This window comes from Notothenia rossii (assembly GCF_949606895.1).
Source record: "Notothenia rossii genome assembly, chromosome: 8".
Lineage (NCBI taxonomy): Eukaryota > Metazoa > Chordata > Actinopteri > Perciformes > Nototheniidae > Notothenia > Notothenia rossii.
The window spans coordinates 75735253-75757873 of record NC_136906.1 but is presented as its reverse complement, the minus strand read 5'-3'; the positions used below and the strand labels follow the sequence as shown (position 1 = coordinate 75757873).

The window sequence follows — 22621 nt, the reverse complement described above, 5'->3', positions numbered from 1 at the left end:
CACTTACCCAGTATGGCATAGTAAAAAGGGAACTGGGCGGGGTCAGATGAGTACTGGGGGAGAGCATGGAGACCACCAGGAAGGGAATTCCACAACAACCTGTTTCTGGACACATGGGAGTCCACACGGTCCTGGATGATCTGGAGGGATAGAGACGGAGAAAGTACAGAAACAAGAGGAAGAGGAGAAGAAAGGAAGCATGGGAGGGAAAGAAAGAAGAACACAAATCAAACAGGTTAGAAACACAGAATGAAAAACACAAAAGAAGATAATAGGAAACAGAAAGAAGTGAGGAAGAAGGAAGAGGAATCATGAGGAGTGAAGAGAGGTGAAGATATGAAGTGTGACGAGGACAAAAAAAGACAAAGATGTGATTAGTTCATTAATTTTCCTCTGCGTAATTGTCTCCTACTTATAAAGGCAGGGCTTGACAGAGTGTGAAAGGAAACCATGTGTCTCAAAATTAGGAACATTTCAATGTTTTTATTGAAAGATATTCCTTTATCGTTTTGGTCAAATCTCCTGCTTCTTAAATGGGACCTATCATGCCACAGAAAGTTGCTATCAGAAACAATGTGTTTTGGACGTAATCTGGTCTTTGTTTACATTAGCAAGCCTCGCTAACACTCAGAGCTAACCTGTACTGTGTAGAGCACATGTGTTTAAAAAGCAGGAAATAAAAAAAGGAACTCACCTTGTGATAAACCCGCAAGAGAGAAAGCATTTGAGCTCCATACTGTTTCAGAAATGATCCTTGATGTGGTTTGGAACAGGATGGCTTTTTATCACAACCGAATGTAACTTTATCTCCGGTAGAATTCTGATCAGGCATTAGCTCCGCCTCCTCTTTTTTTTTTTTTTTTTTTTTAAAGCTAAGGTCCCAAAATCCTTGTTTCTCTAACAGGGCTTCAAAAGAGGGGTATGAGCAGTATGAGGCATGGCTACAATGGGTGATCTGTTTGGTATTTTAAGCAAAAAACTTCACAGTCATGTTTTGTATAGGTATGGCCGTACAATATATTTTTCTTAACTTTAAGCTAGTTAACATTTTATGAACCATTGTGTGATTTAAAAAAAACGTTTTTGTTAATATATGAAAAAATCATGTTTAACTGGACAGCAAATTCAGATGTAAAGTAATTTAGGAACAAACAAAGCTGAAGAATGAATAACACTCTATTTCAATTTGCTCTCATGATGTTTGATCTAGCAACCATAAATTGTCCATACGAGCACAAGAAACTTCATATTGCAAATTCACATGCTGCCTCAACATGGCCTCTTTACACTTTCCCCCTCTGACTATAGACATGTGATAACATTTGGAAATAAAAGCAAACAGCAGTTTAGCTGCAGCCGCTCGGGGAACAGACCTCAGGCACTTGCTTCACTTGGGGAAACAACTTGCTCCCAACATGAGGAGTCCATTAGCTATTTAGCTAATGTCTTCCATCTAACGTGTTACCAAAGGTCAGGGTCCTCAGAGTGTTTTAAATCTTCAGGGGTTTTTGAGAAAGACCACTGGTCTCTAAACACAATAAAATAGTCTGGTTCCAGTGAAGTTCAGCTACAAAAATGTCACTTTTTTAATTATACTGTAGTTTCATTATTAGTTGATAACGTTGTATGACAAATTACGTTGTTTATAATAACGTTGTTTGACAAATTATAGTATGATAGTATTCTTTTAGGACTGCTCACAGCAGGGAGGTCTATCAACAATTAAAATATTTGCCCTTTTACCTGTTTTTAGTCAATTCCATATAATCATAGGAGATATAATGATATATGAGACCTTAGGAAGTTAATTACCTTGTGACCTTCAAATGAAAATGACCTGCCAACTCCTGTATACAAAATACTTCTTTATTTTGTACGCTCTTATAAAGACCAGAAGGCCAAATCACTAGCCTGTGAACCACATACCTGAAAGAAAGAAGCTATTGATATGTTGATTTAAGTATTTTAGGTATTAAATGGTTAAAATGGACCAATTTGGAAATGTGTAAAGCATTCAAAGGTAACATAATGCTCATTTATATTTAAATTTCAATGCTTATTGAGTAATTGATATCCACTATAGCCACACATACTACTTTAACTTGAACACTTTGAATAAATATGATAGTAACATTCACCTCAACATATACAGTATAGGATACTCGCCATTCTCTTTTGTTGTCAACTGATCTGTGGAAAATTGACACACAAGCCAGCTCTTAGCACGCACTCACACACTCCCACACACTCCCACACACTCCCACACACACACACACACACACACACACACACACACACACACACACACACACACACACACACACACACACACACACACACACACACACACACACACACACACACACACACACACACACACACACACACACACACACACACACACTCTCTCAGTATGTGGGCCACTACAGTTATCAATAACGCCTCATTTCACCCATTTAGCCCGGTGGCGTGCTGGCTCTGAGTTTTTAGCACATCTGGACAGCGGTGCACGGCTGTCAGTGGGCTTCTGTCTAATTTCATACCCTGCTACCTCTGGGCATCAGTGGTGTCACTGAGGTGTTGTTTGTGCAGTGATTTTAGGGGGAAATATGCTGCAATTTGCCTTAATTGTGTTATTAAAATGCTTTTTCTCTTGCGGGTTTACCACAAGGTCAGTTCCTTTTTTTATATCCTGCTTCTTTACACATACTCTCTCCAGTGCAGGTTAGCTCTGAGTGTTAGCGATGCTAATGTAAACACAGACCATCTTATGTCCAAAACAGTCGGGCATTGTTTCTGATAGCGACATTTCTGATAGTGCCGTGGGTCCACATGTCAGATATTACGTCATATCGGACGCAAATCTGGATCAGCTCCGTTGTAGCCCCGAGTTTTTTATGAATAAAATACATCAAAAATTGCATTTTGCGTGATAGGTCTCCTTTAAGTCAAGATGCATTTTAATAGCACACATGTAGAAACCAAAAGCTTCATGCAAACACAATAGACATACCAACAAATATGGGATGAACACAATTGAATAACATATTAAGCATGGTAAGCTAAACAACCAAATCTGTACTACACTGTACGCAAGAAATTCAGCTTTTGTTCAACAGTGTGGTGAATAAAAATGTTTCTTTTTTTATTTCTCTACATTTAGTTGCCTATATTTGGTGTATCTGTATCCCTTAGCATTTATCGTACATTGATTTCCCTAAAAAAATCCAAATTTGGAGTAGTAAAATACACACAGTCTGTCAGTCCGGGCTTTTACTGTTTTACCATTAAGACCAGTATGTAAGAACACTTTTGTTTATTGACCTTATGACCTGTGCTACTGTGTTCAAGCATTCAACATTATCCTGCAATACCACCAGATGGACCAAGTGGCCAATGTTAAGCAAAAGTTAAATGGACTCACTTGAAATCGTGAAGCATAATTATGGAGCACAGACTTTGAGATGAGCCATTTAAAGGTCAAATAAATGTTTCTAAAAATATGACGCACCACCACAAATACATATAATTCAATTTAAAAAAGCGTCACCTTTGCAATTAAGGCCAATTAAAGAAATGGTGCTTTCCATCTCTAAGTGAAGTTCATCTAATGTGGTGGAAAAAGCCTTGAATCATGTACTTTTCCACTATTTCAGGCAGAATACATTGAATTTAAAGTGTGTGTTAATGTGAGTGCCACAGTGACGCGTCCTAAAACCCGGAAGTAAGTTAGCATTTTACTACTACCGGTTCCCTCGCCTCAGAGCCAATGGGATTTCTCCATAGGATTTTGGAAAATAGCTGGAAATAAGGTCTGTGGTTGAAACACATTGAAGAGACGGATCACGTTTTGTTCTACGACATTAAATCCATCAGCAGTGACCCCACTGGTGATCTCTGAAGAGTTGACGTGTCTGAAAAACGATGGTTGTTACCAAGTGGCTGAATAGGACTACAGAAGTTGAGGCCGTTGTACGTCATTACACCGAACACGTAAACACTCCTAAGTTTGTTTACCCTGTTCTGCTTGAAAGCAAGTCCCTGCCTCCTGCAGACTGTTCAAACAAACACTTCAACTCGTACCATTTAGAATCTGTATGTTTGAATATGGATCTTAAGTCGGCTTGACGTTGAAGCTGTAGTTCGTTTATAGCATAACGTTAGCATTTTGCTTCTGGCGACTAGATTTATGATTAGAAAATGATAAAAGTAGGGTAGACATGTGGAGATTATCCGGCTGAACAAAACGTGATTCGTCTCTTAAATGTGTTTCAACCACAGACCTTATTTCCAGCTATTTTCCAGAATCCTACGGAGAAATTGCATTGCGTTTTGACGAAGGAACCGGAAGGAGTTTACTTCCTGGTTTTAGGACGCGTCACTGTGGCGCTCTATGAGCAATCTCCCATGTTGGTAATTATATCCCAGAGGATGTCTCTAATGCCATCTGAACGAGCCTGAAGTTGGGTAGCGCTGTGACTTGATGATGCAAATAATGATAAAAAGTGAGGATGATTGCAACAATAGTGTGTGCTGCAAGAGGGATCATAGCTGTTGTTCTGATGTTTATGTGATTGTGATGGTGGTTGTGATGATGATGGTGATGATGATGATGATGATGGTGATGGTGATTAAGAGGATCATTATGCTGTGTGTCTGAATTCAGAAACAAACAGCCCTTGAGGACTCAATCAAAGATGTGAGGAAGTGAACTAACAGAGAATAAAATGAGAGCAGGAAGGTTTTTACAATCCAAGGAGACAAGTTCATGTTCTACATTTGAACTAGCGAGGTTATTTAATGAGGCTGTCTCTAGATTTTATTTTGTCTTGAAAGCAGGCACACTCATACTTTAACGATGCATCTATTGAGCTTGTTAGCAGATTAATCAAGCTGTGATAAACCCACTGTGTGTTAACTGTTTGACACCAAATGGCAGAAAGTTAATGCCTGTGACTAGTTCAGGGGGGTCTAACTCAATTTCATCACGGGCCACATCAGCATTATGTTTGCACTCAAAGGGCCGGTTGTAAATTTAAGACTATATAAAAATACATGTATAAATATTAGGGCCGGGACTTTAACGCGTTAATTAAGATTAATTAATTACACAAAAATTAACGCATTTTAATCGCACTTATTTTTGCACCGCGGAACGTTTCTCACTGGATGAGTTTCAGGGGTACCGATTATACTGGAGCACCAACTAACGTTCATGACTTCAAACAACAACAAACCACAGTGAACAATAGTCAAACTTGAACGAAGAAGCTGATGAGACCGCTTTGGTTGGCCCCGTGGATGGGACATTTTGTTTTAAAAAACGGACGGATGGAAGCGTCAATAAGAGCACGGTTGTTTGCAAATTATGCAAAAAGGAATTTGCATATCACCGCAGCACATCAAGCCTCAAGTATCACCTCAATGCAAAACATATAGCAGCTAGCGTGGAAGCTAGCGTGGACTTTAGCCCGACTCGGAGTACAAGGACCCACACCCAATTCGCGTTGATCAAACAGTGGCCTATGCAACAGAGAGATTTTATTTTTCATCAGGATATTGGAAGAATAGGAGGGATTGAGGTCAATCACTGGCACTTTTTATTTTATTTTAAATGGTACACTTTATGTTGAACTATTTATTACGTTGTTGGTGCAACTGGCACTTTATGTTGAACTGTTTATTGTTTTGGCCAAGGTTATTGAGAGAGTTGGACTGAAATTGATTAGATTTTTTAAATCAACTGTTGGTAAATCAACAAAGTCTGTTATGGCCTCTGAAGCAACAGAGAGATGTTTTCTAATAGTCAGGGTTTCCAATGTTCTGAATGTACTTGAAAGTATTGTGTTTTACTTAAAAAACAAAGTGTTATAGTTTACAGAAGGTCTACCTACCTATAGGCTACCTGAATCTCTGAAAGGTACTATATTCCTAAATATGCTATTGCTACACTTTATGGCAAGTGTACCACCTTGAAAAAAATAAACAATGTTTTGTTTCTTAAGCTTATGTATTCAGTCATTATTAAATGGTATACTAAAATCCATGTGAAAAAAATTGCTTCTCACTGTTCTCAGGTCAAATATTTATATGTGATTAAAAATGCGATTCATTGCAATTAATTAATTAATTACAAAGCCTCTAATTAATTAGATTATTTTTTTTAATCGAGTCCCGGCCCTAATAAATATATCATATATATAACATAATGTATTATATTACATTATTGCCTCTGCATTGGATTATTATCGGATAAGGTAATAATAACTTAATGATTAACTACGACTGAAAGCAGAAGTCTAGGGCATATAATTGCAAGTCTCTTCAGTGAGAACGTCACAAAAGGATTTTAAAAGAAAAGCCAAATTCTGGAAAAAAAATCACAATCAATAAAAAGAAGTGACATTTTGAAAAAAATAAGTAACATTTAAAAAGAAAAAGTAAAAATCTGAGAAAAAAGGCATATTTTTAAAAGAAATAATCAAATTCTGAGAAAAAAGTCCAATTTGAGATGCATTGTGCTCCATGTAGGGGCAACCTGCTTCTGTAAATCGGCATATAACCGTATAATAAACATATTATATTCTTTGCAAGCTCTTGTGGGACCACATAAAATGAAGTCGCAGGCCGGATTTGGCCCCCGGGCCTTGAGTTTGACACCCCTGGACTAGTTGGTCAATGAAAATAGCATTTAGCATCTGATGGGAGATGGTAGAGACCAAAACAGAGGCAAAATGGGAGCGAATGGGACACAAATGGGGCGAAGCCTGCGAGCTAGTTCAGGCAGTCAACTCGAGCACCGATGATACATTAACACGTGACGCACCTCGTCCCTCTTACAACCAACCAAACACATTGTCCTCAACATGCCGCTCTATTGAAGCTGCCAGGTCTTCCTGCCTCTGCCTCGCTATGCTGCTGCTGCTGCTGCTGCTGTGATCACTTGCTAGTGCTACGTTCATGTTCCTGCTGCTGTGTTTCATGTTGCTGCTGCTCCCCTGCCCCCCCCCCCCACCACCCAAGCTTCCACCTGTAGGCTCGGGGGATAGTTAATCATCACTCAATGTTCTTTGTAAATCTGTGGAGTGATGAGGCCCGAGGCTAGACGCCAAACTCAAACTATATGCTGCTTCTAATAAACATATTAAGAAACACGTGAGTTGTCTGATTGAAAATAATAATTATGTTGCTTTTTGTCGACTGAATATTCATTTGTCAATTATGTTTCAGAAACGTTGTTTTATGCGAGCAGTTGGGTGAATACAAATCACCATTTAGGATTTGAGAGTGTCTAAAAATGTATGTTAAATTGGATCTCCTAAGACAGGGGTGGGGAACCGTATACGGCCCGCGAGACCATTTGCTACGGCCCTCGAGGTAATTTATAAACACGCGCAAAAAAGAAAAAAATTAAAGAAATCTAGACCGCAAAAAAATTAAACAAGCGAGTGCCTGTTTTTCCTGGCCAAGGTCAGGGTCCTTGAACACAACATGAGCCTAACGTGTCATCACGTGGTATATGTCTTGTCTGACAGGGGTGCAGTTCTGACGGAGAGCACCAGAACGTCGTACCCATAAGGAGCCGGACACATGCCGCAGTATTTTCGTGGCTGTGTCTTTAGTTGAAAGCCCAGTGGCGATCTGTCCATCTGTCAAACTGATCATACAGTCAATAACTTAGTTGTTATTAGCATCTGGTTAGCTAGCTATGCTAACGAATAGAAGCTTTTTCTACAACCAGTGAGGTAAAGGCACATCTTTATATGATCATTATAGTTATAAAAAAACAAAATAATAAAGTAAACAGGTATAAAATACTATATGACAGTAAATAAAAGTTTGTATTAATAAACAAGAATACAGTTTGAAAGGGGAGCGATTTGTAAAATATCCATAAAGAAAAATAAATCTGCTTACAGTTCTGTTTCATATTGATGTTGAGAGATGTATCCATATATCTCCTAATGTTGCTCTCAAAGTGCACCAGATTGATGATTTTAACTTTCAACATTTAAAAAAAAATCTTCCCGGGGGAGTCTGCCCCCCGGACCCCACTGGAGGAGGTGAGGACCCCCCTAGAGGAGGTTAGGTCCCCCCCACTTAAATCAGTCCACATGGATAGGAAACTAAATACTTTTGCACACATCTTGTGTCCAATATACTTTCTGTTTTGGTGGTCATGCCACAACCGTGCACGTGAATGCATGCACGAGTCAAGGTAAAAAATCTGGATTAAGAGGTTACTCTTTCTTTGCACGGCATGAAAGAAAGGCGAAATGAATGGGCTGTAATTTTAGTATTTTTAAGCAGAGGTCAATCATTTGTAAGGCCCTCGGAGGATGTTGAAAAATTTGAAATGACCCTTGAGAGGAAAAAGGTTCCCCACCCCTTTCCTAAGAGAATATGCACTCTTGCTAATCGAAAGTAAGAAATCTAAGTGTGTATTGATCTCATGTCTAAGGTTATGTAGTCAAATCAAGTCATAGACTATGATTACTATTTGCTGAGTGGAACATTTCAGTTTTGTAAAAAGCTACAAAAAGTAAGACTGGTCAGAAAATAACACAGAAAAACGACTTTCCAGGTGCCCTTCAGCTAAGTGTTCTGAGCTACTTCTAGGTTAAAACATATGGATATCAAGCAGAACATTGCTGAAAAAGAGAGGGCACATTCAGCTAACCTTTTTTTTTTTTAAAAGTATAACTGACAACTGTAGAAAGAGTTTTAAAGTTCATCTCTGTGAGGTGAGGAATAGCCAGCGGCGATGTACAGTACAGAAAAACGATGTAGCAGCTTAAATCAAAATCTCCGTACAACACTTAATCCAAAACTACCATTAAGAGCATTTCCCCCCCGGGCTTACCTCCAGAGTAGTTAAGACGATTTTGGTTACTGAAGAAAAGTAGGCGTCCCACAGGAACTGAGTCTGCTGGCGGAGAGCCAAGATCCTATCACGGCCCACGGAGCGAGTAATGGAGGGAACCTGGAGGAAGGGGGAAGGAAAAGCCAGAGGACAGAAAACACAGTGAGATAAATTGAGTTAGATTTTAAACAATGTTGAGTGAGAGGGGAAAAAAAGGCGTAAGAAGAAGCATAAGTAATTTTGTGGACGTGCAGAAAAGATTAGAGGAAATTCTTTTTTCCCTTTCAGCGGCATCACATCTTACTCTGCCTGTCAACAAGCGTATCCCCAGGACAGATTGCAAACAAACCACCTGCCGTCCATCTCCAAACTCTGCTCACACCTTCTGTTAGGAAGTATTAAGTGTCGACTAGAAAGAGCCGTTTAAAAACAGGTTCAAATCAATAAATGCTCGGAGCAGGACAACGGTTTTTTGTGACATACACTGCCTTATTAGATAGACCCCAACATGTACCAAATGGGCTCTTTAAAAGCTGTCTTTTAGTCGGATGGTATTGCCCAACGTTAATTGTATAAAAGTGTATATTTGTACAATATGTGATCCAGGAATTGTTGACGTTTAGATATTTTTTTTAGTGGGTTTTGTCAAGTTCACATTTATACTAACACCACATGTTGGGACATCATCTGGATACATTTCCTCTAAAGTAAAGGTGTCACTCCTGTGCAGTCGTCTTGTTGAACTGTAGTAGCTAGTTTGGTGGTTATTGTGATAATAAATTGAGTTAATTTTTTCCTAAACTCATATATGTGCAATATATCTGTTATATTTTACTGATAACGTTCCAAGATAGCAGTCTTTCCACAAACCCCTTGAAACTCCTTTGAGGTCCTGCTACTATTTACATGCCCCCCCCCGTGACTATGACTATTACATTGTTACTTATATCGTTTTAATTATAATTTTGGCATTTACCCACTTTATTTCTAATCCCTCAAACACACAAACACACACACACACACACACACACACACACACACACACACACACACACACACATACACACACACACACACACACACACACACACACACACACACACACACACACACACACACAGTTTTGGTTTTCTTCTTTGTCTCCATGTATATTTTGTCATTTCTTATTTGTCTTTACTTGTGAATGCACCTTACTCTCTTCTGTGTATCTGTGACACTGCACCTGTATCCACTTGCCTTGTAACTCCTAAATTATTAAATTAAAAAAACGATTGTGCATTTTTTTGTTTTCTTTGGATAAATATCAAATAATAAAATAAATTGTCCAGATGTGTTTTTGTTCCTCGAACAGCTTCAAAGGGAGTTCTGCGACAGCAACAAGCTCTGCAGGCTAGGATCCTGAACAAGCTTCTCCTGGTGGAAACTGCAGGTCCCAGATCAGATTGTCATGGAGGACAGAGCAGCTGTTGTGCCTCGCAGCAGAAACACCTCAGGGAGAGGCAGTGAGGGGGGGAAATCAGGAGAGGAGAGGGAGAGGGGAACCTGCTAAACATCCTGCAGGAACACAGGCGCTCTCGTAATGCTCGGTTGGGAGAAAAACAAAGCAGCTACTTGATGAGGTCAGACAGGACCTTAGCTGCTGCTTGACAATGAGGCTGAAGAGGCTATGATGAGAACGATGTTCCTGATCAGCTCTCAGGAGGAGGAGGTGGATTTGGGGCTCAGGACCCTTCTGGTGATCTGGCCACCATCCTGGAAGCTCTTCACTCAAGTTGTATTGCCAACAAAGTCAGTGGAAAAGTACGGAAGCCCTGAGAGGGTTGGGAGAGTTGATTTCTGGTATTCATTTGTTCTCAGTCTGATTTAAACAGTTTTCTGTCTTCTGTCTTAGTCTTCTGTCTTTGTCACTATGAGACAAGTGAACCCGTACATTTGGCAAGGATATATTTTTAGGTTTCTTAAAGCACTTCATATTCTTAGTGTATAACCGACATAATCATTTTCTAAGTTATCCAAATAAGTGTGACACAGGGCAGACAGTATAAAGAGAGACTGTGACAGGAGAAGGCTTTGGTGGAAAAACAAAGGACACCGCTACTAACGGCCCGTCTACACTACATGCATCGAAAAATGCTTTCAACGTTTCGCCCATTCACTTGAATGGGGTGACGTAGAAGATTTTTAATCTTCGCCGAACTGCATTGTGGGGAGCATGGCATGGCTTTGCAAGCATCACGAGCATCTATCGGCATCAAAAGTTGAACAATGTTCAACTTTTGAGGCTCGATGCTTGGCATCAGCCAATCAAATCCCGTTTATGCAAATCCCGCCAGTGCAAGCGCAGCCAATCAAACCGCGTGCAAGCTGGGAGAGACAGACCGCAGTTCATTTCCTCATATTCCAAACGAGATGTTACGGTAGCAAATCACCCGGTTCTTTACGACCGGAACTATTTATCGGGATACAAACCGGAGGAACCAGGCATGGAGGGCGGTGGCAGAGACAGTGGGTTTGGAGAGTTTATATCCAGTTTACTTCGTTTTAACATTGCTATTGCTTTGCATGTCGGGGGCGGGAGATTCATGTGATTGGTTGTTGGTCGCGTTGCTCGCAAAAAATCGCCAAGCTTCAGACACGCCCAGCTTCAAGATTTTTTGATGCCTGTAGTGTAGACGGGCCGTAAGTGTCCTGTTTGAAACAAAAGAACACTTTCAGATTGATGTGTATCACTTTAGTATGTTTTGTTGCATGAAGCATCTGATATTGTTGGTAAGCTGGCCGGCTCTGTTGTGATTGGTCAACTGATCAGTGTTTAATAGTGATTTTTACAATGTACTCTGGTTCCTTTGACTTAAGGGCAAGGAAGATTAAATAATTGTTGAGAGTTTTTTGAAGAAATGCCACTTGAAATGTAAATGAATACCATTTAATTTGCAATTTGTAAGCTATCCAGATCAGTTGGGCAGTAGTGTGAGAAGCATTTACTAAATTAAATACCAGACAAATTCATAAAGTGATCCCATGTCACATTGTTTTAAAAATAATTGAAGTATTTCTTCATTTCAAGACGTTTGATATTCAAGGTTCTAATTTAGATGAATTACCTTAATGCCTCTTTTTAAGGATAAGCGGGACCACTGTAATTTCCCAGTGAAGTGTGTAAACTCTAATAGAAAATAGGGTTAGACTAAAGCGTCCCAGTCTCTAACGGAGGATGCTCTGATGTTGACGTGGGAACCGACGACAGCAGAGCGAGTTTTAATTGTTCCGCTCTCTGAGGTGGAATATAAACAACAGCAATCAAATCAGCTCAATTCTCTTCCCTCCATTGACTTTAATAGTGTTTAGGTTCCTCAGCAGGGGCATTGTGTGTGTGTGTGTGTGTGTGTGTGTGTGTGTGTGTGTGTGTGTGTGTGTGTGTGTGTGTGTGTGTGTGTGTGTGTGTGTGTGTGTGTGTCTGAGTGTGCAGTGCATGATATCTCCTCTCCACAGGGGGATTAGAAACTCTACATATTAAACAGCCAAGTATTGCACTCCTCGGTGATGTAATTGAAAGTAATGAGATTCAACTCTCTCAGCAGGTGTTGTGCCACACACACACACACACACACACACACACACACACGCACACACACACACACACACACATGTAAGTAAATGTAATGTCCCCTGAAGTGGTGTGTGTGTGTGTGTGTGTGTGTGTGTGTGTGTGTGTGTGTGTGTGTGTGTGTGTGTGTGTGTGTGTGTGTGTGTGTGTGTGTGTGTGTGTTTCTAATTCAGAAAATTAAAGTAAAACAAAGAGGGCAAGCATCCAGAATCCCTTTACCAACAGGAATCATGTTTATTTTTATTTAACACTGCACGAATGATGTCATCTGCTCCAAATGTATGCACCAAATATCGTAATGCTTATAATTGCTTGTGTTAGTTGGACTGAGCAATAAAGCCAACATGCTGAGCTTGAAGGATAAATAAAGTTCCTAAAAGGTGACGATTAAGTCCGGAAGATTTTGTTTTTGGTCTCTAAGCAAGCCCGCCTTAACCTGCCATCAGGCCCTGGGGCTGATAGTTTTTGTAGGCCCCCTATTTAAACAACAAATCAAAGTCATTTATAGCCTCGGCAGGCTCTGTGATCGCACTTCTCCACTCTGCTCTACACGCGCCTGGTCCTCTCCTCCATATGAGTGACGTATCTCCCTCATGTATTTGTCCGGTTGCCGTTGGCTCCCCTCCACGTAGCAAGTCCTCGTCGTCCTCTCCATCTCCTCCAACAGATAATGTCCCTCATGTCTGTTTTTCCTCTCCCGCTACTCCATCGCTATCAGAACCAGACGGCCTACTTGTCTCCGAGGCCCCGCGGCCGGCACCGCTACCGCTCGGTACAGAACTCATCTGTCCTTCCTCCTCATCCTGGCCTACAGGTTTAAAATAACCTGTAAGCGTCGGCATTTTTTGTAATAACTGCTTGTCTCGAAACTCCTTTTCCCTCAACAATTTCCTTTTCCGAGCGCCTCTCTCAAACTTTTTCTTCACTCAATCACTCGCAATTTGAATAAGTCACATGTGAAACATATTCTCATTCTGACGTGTGTGTGTGTGTGTGTGTGTGTGTTTGTGTATATTTGCGTTTGTGTGTATTGTGTTTGTTTCCCGGGGAAAACCCTCACGAGAAACATCGGCTGTTGTTATGCCTGCTGTGACGTCAAGTTACTCCGTTCTCCGCTTGTAATTATGCCGTTACAAATTTCAAAGTTGTATTTATCATCTGAATTTGCCGAAACAAGTTTAATTAATATTCTGAAAGCCAAGACTTTGTTTTTTTAAAATCAGATGAAAACAAACTGTAACGGACCTTGCTGTGTTATCTATCATTACTCTACGTCTTACAATAATAATTTCAGTGGAGGGAGGGGGGCGGCGCTGTGGAACAGCAGAGTGGCGAGGGAGAGCTGTCGTCTTCCCTTTAAAAGATTCAAAAATGTATTTATCGTGTGATTTTGGAAATGAAAGTTTCCTATTCTGAAAGCCAAGAATTTGTTTATTTAAAAAAACACCCGAAATAAAAAAAAAAGATTTAAAAAAAAATAAAAATATTTTTTTAATTGGCTCATGATAGGCCCCCGATCTCCGTAGGCCCCTGGGCTTCAGCCCAGGTCAGCCCGTGCATTAAGGCGGCCCTGTCTCTAAGGATAGTGTTTATCAAAGCTTACAAATAAGCACACACATTTAAATGTTACCCCGGTTTTAATGTCTAATACATCAACACAATTAATTAATGTGTGAAATACAACAAGGCCAAGACCAGGCTCAAAACCCGAGGGCACCGAGCCTTCGCAGCAGCTGGCCCCGGGCTCTGGAACACTCTGCCCCTCCATATGAGGTCAGCTCAGACCCAAGGGGTTTTTAAATCAACTCTTAAGACTCACTTCTTCTCCCTGGCCTTCTAGTCAGAGCTGAGCACGACACCTGACTATCCCCTGTGTTTTTTATATATCTGTTGTAATTCATTGTCTTTTATTGTGATTGTAGTAATGTGTTTTTATTACATGTACAGCACTTTGGCTCGATCAAAAATCGCTTTTAAAAGTGCTTTATAAATAAAACTTTATTTTATTTTATTTGAAAACATCACATCTAAACATAAAGAATAATTTACGATTCTGGTGTAAAAAGTTAAATCTTTTGAATTGTTGCTTTGCTCCCCACATCAGTTACACATTTGGATTCTTAGACGCCAAGCATGTAAGAAACCAGGTATTTTATTACTGGCTCTAAACCTTTAATAGTTGCTTATACAACATAAAGCAACTTAAAGTGAAAATGCTTGTTTTGTTCAAACTCTGTAATAGTGAACCCTATTTTCAATCAGCCAGTTTTTAGATAGACGTTTGTGTATTAAGAGAAAAACAAAAACCTCAAGATGCTTTTATTGGTCTAAAAGCCAAGTTTGTACTTTCAATGGAAGCCTGTCACAGAGAAACACTATCATGGTGCTGATGGAGCTATGATAGCGCGACACGAAAGTACAGGTATTTGTGTTCAACATGTAAGAAGTAGAAAGTACAGGTGTTTGAGTTCAACATGTAAGAAGTAGAAAGTACAGGTATTTGTGTTCAACATGTGAGAAGTAGAAAGTACAGGTATTTGTGTTCAACATGTAAGAAGTAGAAAGTACAGGTATTTGAGTTCAACATGTAAGAAGTAGAAAGTACAGGTATTTGTGTTCAACATGTAAGAAGTAGAAAGTACAGGTATTTGTGTTCAACATGTAAGAAGTAGAAAGTACAGGTATTTGTGTTCAACATGTAAGAAGTAGAAAGTACAGGTATTTGTGTTCAACATGTAAGAAGTAAAAGTAAAAAGTTGTCAGAAAAATAAGTAGTGGAGTAAAGGACTGATACCAGAAACATGTGCTTGAGTTCAGTAATGAAGTATTTGTACTCCACTACTTCCCTCCTCTGCTTGTGTGCAGGCTGATTTAGTATTCCAACGTGGAGTGATCTGCAGGTAGACTGTACTGTGCCTGGGCAGAGTAGTGTCTGGTTTTAGGGGTTAGTGTAAGACGAACAAGGTTTAGGTTAACTAGAAGGTTAATGGTGACCCCTGTAAGGAAATCAAACTACCCCAATGTAAATCTTTACAAGTGTAAAATTCCAAAAATGTTTGTGCTTGTTTTCCATCTGGCCTACAGCCAACAGTTCACTCTGCTGGTCTGAAGTGAAACACGGAGACTAGCAGAGCGAGCTGGTGAAAACATCCAGCTGACACACACACACACACACACACACACACACACACACACACACACACACACACACACACACACACACACACACACACACACACACACACACACACACACACACACACACACACACACACACACACACACACACACACACACACACACTCCCACTCCCACTCCATGTGCAGGTGGCTGCATAGGTCACACAGGTGGCATGTGGAAATATAGAGAGTAATTACAGAATGTAAATATCAAGAGTTCTGCACACTGCCTTAATTAAAGGGAACAGAAGGAGATCACATTTTGGAATAATCTGTCTTCGATAAAAATAGTCCCTGGCGGAGGTGTGAGTGACTCTGAATATCACAGCTGTCATGTCAGAATAAAATAAAATCCATTAAAAGGCACATGAATGCAATTTGATTTCCATCCCTTCCTGAAACACACGTCTGCACGTCAGTTATGGGCTGATGGAAGTTAATTATACACTCTGCGCTGAAATGAACATTTGCAACCCACAAAACATCTCCACATGTTGACGATGGTAAACTCTCAGTAATTCAATTGTTCTGATCGAAAACATGACCCCTTTTAATAAATGAATAGCCATCTCTTTAAAGATTTGCAACACGTCTGTTCCTATGGATTTAAGAGTGATTTCTGATCTATGTGTTGTGCTTCTTTGTTTGAACCAAAGCTGGATGCTTGTGATCCCCTGGGGAGGGGGGGCTGGGCGGATGATGTTATATTAGGGGAAGATGTTTCAACACCCAGACACTGGATTACCCTCTCCAGAAAGGCCACATGTTATCCTCACTTGTCAACATGCGATTTCATTTGTTCATAAGAAATTACGATAACTAAGTTCCATTAAACACAAATGCCTTTTCAATGTATCCTCATATTCTATCTTTGCCTTCTCCTAAGAATGTCTGGCAATTACATAAATCAGTACATAACTGTTCCTGCAACAAAACATACTTAAGTGATGTAAACAATTCATAAAATGGACTTCTTTAAAGAGGACACTAAGTAGCAGTGTTCTTGGTTTTTGGACCAACCCATCCACCAAAACCTTCTCCTGACACAGATTTTGTCGCCCTTTATACTATCTACCCTGGGTCACAATTATGTGTACAATAAATGTGTATTTGGTATATACTAAGTTGTATTACTTTTCACGTAAAATTATATAAAGTCTGAGAGCAGCCTAGCCTGACATTTTCCTGCTGTACCTCCTGACTTTACAAACTGTTACGTGCTCTATGTGTTTTTCTCTGTCTCTCTGCTGCGCATGTACACCTGGTCCACCACTGGCTCCGCCTCCCCCAGGTGTCCTAATTACATTCAGCTGGGGACGACTTAAAGAGGAGAAGCTGGAGGAGAAGAGTTCTCTTTTCCTGTCCTGGTGCCGATGGATCCAAGTAGGGAATGAGTCCTTACCCCAAGTGAAGGAGTTCAAGTATCTCGGGGTCTTGTTCTCGAGTGAGGGAACAATGGAGCGTGAGATGGGTCGGAGAATCGGAGCAGCGGGAGCGGTACTGCAGTCGCTTTACCGCCCCGTGTGACGAAAAGGGAGCTGAGCCAGAAGGCAAAGCTCTCTGTCTACCGGGCCATTTTCGTTCCTACCCTCACCTATGGTCATGAAGGATGGGTCATGACCGAAACAACGAGATCGCGGGTACAAGCGGCCGAGATGGGTTTTCTCCGCAGGGTGGCTGGCGTCTCCCTTAGGGATAAGGTGAGAAGTTCGGTCATCTGGGAGGGACTCGGAGTTGAACCGCTCCTCCTTCGCGTCGAAAGGAGCCAGTTGAGGTGGTTCGGGCACCTAGTTAGGATGCCACCTGGGCGCCTCCCTAGGGAAGTGTTCCAGGCACGTCCAGCTGGGAAGAGACCAAGGGGTAGACCTAGAACCAGATGGAGGGATTATATCTCTTCGCTGGCCTGGGAGCGCCTTGGGACCCCCCAGTCAGAGCTGGTTGATGTGGCCAGGGAAAAGAAAGTTTGGGGCTCTCTGCTGGAACTGCTACCTCCTTGACCCGACCATGGATAAGTGGGAGAAGATGGATGGATGGATGCCGAGGGATTCTATCCGTGGATTGCCTCTCACCCCACGTGTTGATCCGTAATTCTCTTTGCTGTCTTATTATTGTGTGAACTCTGGAGGATGTTAGATTAGGTTTTTTCGCGGCTTTGTTTTTCCCTTAGGCTGTGTTAGATCTCTGGGTAGAGGAGGGAAGTTCTGGGTCCTACGGCCCATGGTGTGGCTGGCCCAGGCCCCCTTCTTCCTTTTTGTTTGTTTTTGCCGTCCTCCAGACTTTGTTCCTTTTGCCGGTTGGCATTTAAGTTACGGCTGTGCTGTCAATAAATGCTCGCCGTTAATTGTGTGTTTGGTGTGGTTTGTTTTTATGTTGCGGGTCTTCCCACGAGCCACTACCGCTTGGTAGGGGGACGGGTCGTAACACAAACCATATGTTGACTATCAAGAAAAAAACAGTCTTCATTTGAGGCAGAAGTTTTATTAATGTCATGAAATGAAACCTCGCTCTGATCTTTTTCTTAAAGTAACGCAAACCATTTCCTGTCCGCTGTGAAGTGGCATTTTTATTGTTTCTTGTTGAAAGAGTTCTAACCATTGAAGAATATCTATATACAGACAAGTATCCCTCCATGGGACCTTATTTTGGAAAAAGTATGTACTGAAGTCAATGGAGAGAGAAAGATTATCTTTCGATCCCGTTTGAATTGTGCCACGAATCACACATATGATGTTTGTCAATTTAAAGGATAATTTTGCAAGTCAATTTTTTTTAAATGTGTCGTGAAACTGTGAAGTTACAGTTTTTTTGTGTGAAACCGCTCAATGAACTACATCTCCCATCTCGCACCACACACCAAGACGGCCGTCACGTTGGCACATTTCACTTCTTTCTTTCAGAACGAGGCGGAAAGTATTAAAAGAGGTGAAAATCACTCCAAGTCTGGGCATGTTGAGAGCTGTACATACACACAAGGGGAGTTAGTCGGTTCGTAAGAGCCAGCATGCGGGACCGGGATTCTGGGATTTGTAGTCTTTCTAGTTGCATATTTTTCATAGTCTTATATTTCAACAGTTTACGACAAACTTTACGGAAATTATTTTTTAAGATTGACAAACATCATATGTGTAGTTCGTGGCACAATTCAAACGGGATTGAGAGATACGTTATCTCTCATTGACTTCAATAGATAATTTCTCCGAAATAAGGTCCCATGGAGGTCTCCTGAAGGGGAGGGACTTCGTCTCTCTATAGGCGTCGCCCTTATAGAAATAATAGTATAGTACTATGTATTCTTAAATGTAATGATAGTATATTTTTTGCCACATGTGCGCTGTTCCCTCTGTGCCCATCCACATTTGCACACGTGCTGTTATTGTATATTGTAATAATAAATCATTCATTCCTGTACATCCCTGCTTGTCCCTTCTTTGTATATCTATGTATTTTTACCTGCAGCAGAAGCCTCTCATCTCCAATGATGGCGGCTTTCCTCCAGTCGATGACTTCAGAGAAGGGAAGCTCCCAGCCGTTACTCAGGATCACCGGGATACACGCCGCCTGTTAGAAAAGAAGGAGGAGACAAATATAAATCCTCTAAATTGTCGGGAAACTAGAGTTGAACAAAACACAGTGGTGAACATATCTTTCCACACTTTAATAAAGAACTATATGAATCGTTTGATGAACTTTCTGTGTCCTTCTAGTAGGATTTTGTTTGTTTGCTTAAGCTTTGGATGTTATTACAAGTTGGTAATGAACCTCAAGTGTTCCCCGTCAGAGGACTGTTTTTGCATCAAAGACAAAATAATATATTCACTGTTGACGAGTTTTCCCAGTTTGGAAGAGAAGGAGAAAAATCCCAGAGACTCATGAGCACTAGGAGGAAATATTCCTGATCCTCTTAGGTAGCTCCTCTCTGAAGACGCTCTTTAAACGCCTTCCAAGTGAGTTTTGCAGAAAAAAACAGAGTTGCCAAAAAGATTAAGGACAACAAAAAAGGGTATTTTATTTATTTTCACTGTGTGCATCAATATCTAGAGGATTCATTAGTGGGCTTTAATTCAGCAGGGGCTCTTTGAATCTCCCCACAGGAGCGCTCAGTGTTTCTGTGAAGTAACTTAATGATGAGGCAAGTAAAGTGTCCATCCTTGGCTTTATTAATGTGTTATTAATACATTGGAAAGTATCTGTTTACTAGGTTTGACTTAGACATATTTTACACTTCATTCATAAACCTGTGGAGCAACTTTTGATATATTCTCATTTTTAATAATATGAAATCAATTTAAAGGTGACCTATCATGCAAAATGCACTTTTGTACATCTTTTATACATGAATATGTGTCCCCGGTGTTCCAGGGAGCTCACCAAGTGTCAGAAAACACAACCCTCTCTATTTTCCTCCATACCCAAATCTCTTAAAAAGGGTCTGCAACGGATCTGATACAGACTGATCCAGATTTGAACACTTCTGTGATGTCACAGAAGTGGCTCTACGGCTATTGGGCCAACTCCACCAATCAGGAGGAGACAGCCACGGACATTGCTGTTAGAAAGCGCTGGAGACGCTGTAGTACATATGCCAGGCCTGTAGATGGTGCTGTTCTCACAGAATCAGCCCATGTAAAGGCAGTGTTCAATTGAGCGAAATGAGGAATGGCTAAAATGCATGATCTGTTTGGTATTTAAAAAAATAAAAAGTATAAATATGCCTTAAATAAGTATGGTCCTAAACTATATTATTCAAATATAGCATGATAGGTCCGCTTTAAATTGGAATTAACAAAAGATTGCTAATGCTTTTATCAAAAACTATAACTCATCATTGGATGTGGTGACTAATTATATACAGTTTCATCATAAAGTATATATCCACAGATACTTTCTAGCAGGGACGTGCACAGACATTTGGAGGGGCTATTGCTCTAAACTGGAAAAAGGGCCTCCCCCGATAAAAAACATAAGACCTTTTGAAAATTGTAACTTGTTTTTAATGTAAAAGAAACCAAACGATTATTACATCAACTAAATTGAACAGTAATTCACATCCCATAACAAAATAAGCTAAGGCGACTACTTGCATTCGGTGACTTGATTTTAAAAATGTTTTGCAATCCATATCTCATTAAATCATCTAATGTTAGTAACTATTAAAGACAAAATGGGGACAATTCTGTTCTAATGTAGTTTGACCATTGTAACTGCTGTGCAGACATACTGATAAGATAGGGCTTCTAACTAATTACCTTAAATAAACTCACTAATTAATGAAACCAGTTCAATACGCATTATTCTTATCATTCTTTATGAGCGCAGTAACGGTAAGGTATCTAATTACTTATTTAGTATTCCATAACTTAGTAACAGAGATGGTCAACCTAAAGTGGTAGAGACATGTCAGAATTCCTACAATGAAGCGGGACATTGAACTGTTCACCCTCGAGAGGGCGATCAAGAAAAGAGAGTGAGCGGCCCGGTTGAGGGAGTTTACAGATGAAAAGACACAGAAAGACAGAAGCACAATAACAACAAGTAGGCTATATTTAGGTGTTTTTTGGTAAATAACCGACGTAATCAAGAGGAAGTAAAGTCCCCTGGTTTGTCCCTTATACCCTAACTGCCATGAGACAACTCAAAATCAAGTTTCCAAAATCGGACAATGAGGTGGTCTTAACTCACCGGCAGATGACAGCGCTGACAAAGTGAGTTTCCCGCAGCGAGACAAGACGATACTAATTGTGGGCTTCTCATGTTGATTCGGCCACAACAGAAAAAAGAAAAAGAAACCCTCGCTCTCTCCAGAGGGGCAGGTCAGCCCAAAAGGCCAAACGGGCCGTTGCCCTGGCAACATTAGCCCGTATGCGCACGTCCCTGCTTTTCTAGTATTATCTAATAAATACATCATACTTCTTTGGGATTTTAGCCTTTGGAGACCATTTACATGCACCGAAACCTATATAACACACTGCAGGAAAGGGACAACCCGTAAAAGTACAATAGGGTCTCTTTAAACTACTCATACATGCTAATTTTGTTATAAAAGAGGACTGATGGAGTCATTATTCACACGTCACATGGGTCATGGCTTCACTATAATGACAGATGATGTTTCCATGTTTCTTTGGGAGTTGGGGTAAAAATTAAATATAAGTATTTTCATCTAATGTTCAAGTTGGGCTGCATTTCAATCAAGTGAAGCTGAGAGATGAAAGGAGATTCACAAAATGCCGCTGCATGATCAGTGACCTGCTCGTTCTCCCGGTTTTCATTAGTCTGGCTTTGTGAAATGACTTTTTATTTTCTTGTCTTTTAACCACCGCCCTCCTCTTACATGTCTCTTTGTTTTCCTGTCCTCTGAATGTTGATGATTAGTTTTACCTTCGCACAAAGACGAACCATTTTTCCACCTCTCGATTGATTTGAGTGAAAAAGCCCTTAAATAATCAGCTTGACTATAAAATGAATTCAAAGTAATTCACTTTTTTCCTTCCAATCATTCTTCCTATTCTTTTGTAATGTCACAACAACAATCCTCCTCTACCTGCACATTTCTTTAACATACAATAGGGCCCCATATGGTGCCAAAAGTTCCAATTACAGACTTTAAAGGGGTTGATGAACTTAGTTTATTTATTTTAATGTATAACCTGCCCATACTTCAGGTGAGAATGTGCCTTTTGATGTTCATTAAAGCAGAAAGCATAAAAGGTCCTCTATAAAAGCCTACGTGTTTCTGACTTCAAGGCACTCATTCTCCAGGAAAAAGACATGCATGCACACATAAAATACAAATATCATTACATTACATTTCCTTTAGCTGACACTTTTATCCAAAGCGACGTACAATGACCAATTACAGGGACATTCTCCCTGGAGTAACTAAGGACTAAGTGCCTTACTCAAGGGCCCACTAGTGGTGGTGTCACTCACAACCTTCCGATCTTCAGCCCACCTCACTATCCATGAGACCAC

At 40.5% G+C, this 22621-nt stretch overlaps 1 protein-coding gene across 1 annotated transcript in view; it reads right to left on the bottom strand.

The window, feature by feature from the left end:
• The window catches only part of LOC307016392 (exostosin-1), a 431895-nt gene that overhangs the window by 39254 nt on the left and 370020 nt on the right, over positions 1-22621 (bottom strand). Inside the window, exons 5-7 of the mRNA XM_079645497.1 lie at positions 19100-19207; positions 8864-8983; positions 8-140 (exon numbers count right to left, since the gene is read on the bottom strand). Coding sequence (XP_079501623.1) covers positions 8-140; positions 8864-8983; positions 19100-19207 — 361 coding nt within the window. The remainder of the gene's footprint in view (positions 1-7; positions 141-8863; positions 8984-19099; positions 19208-22621) is intronic.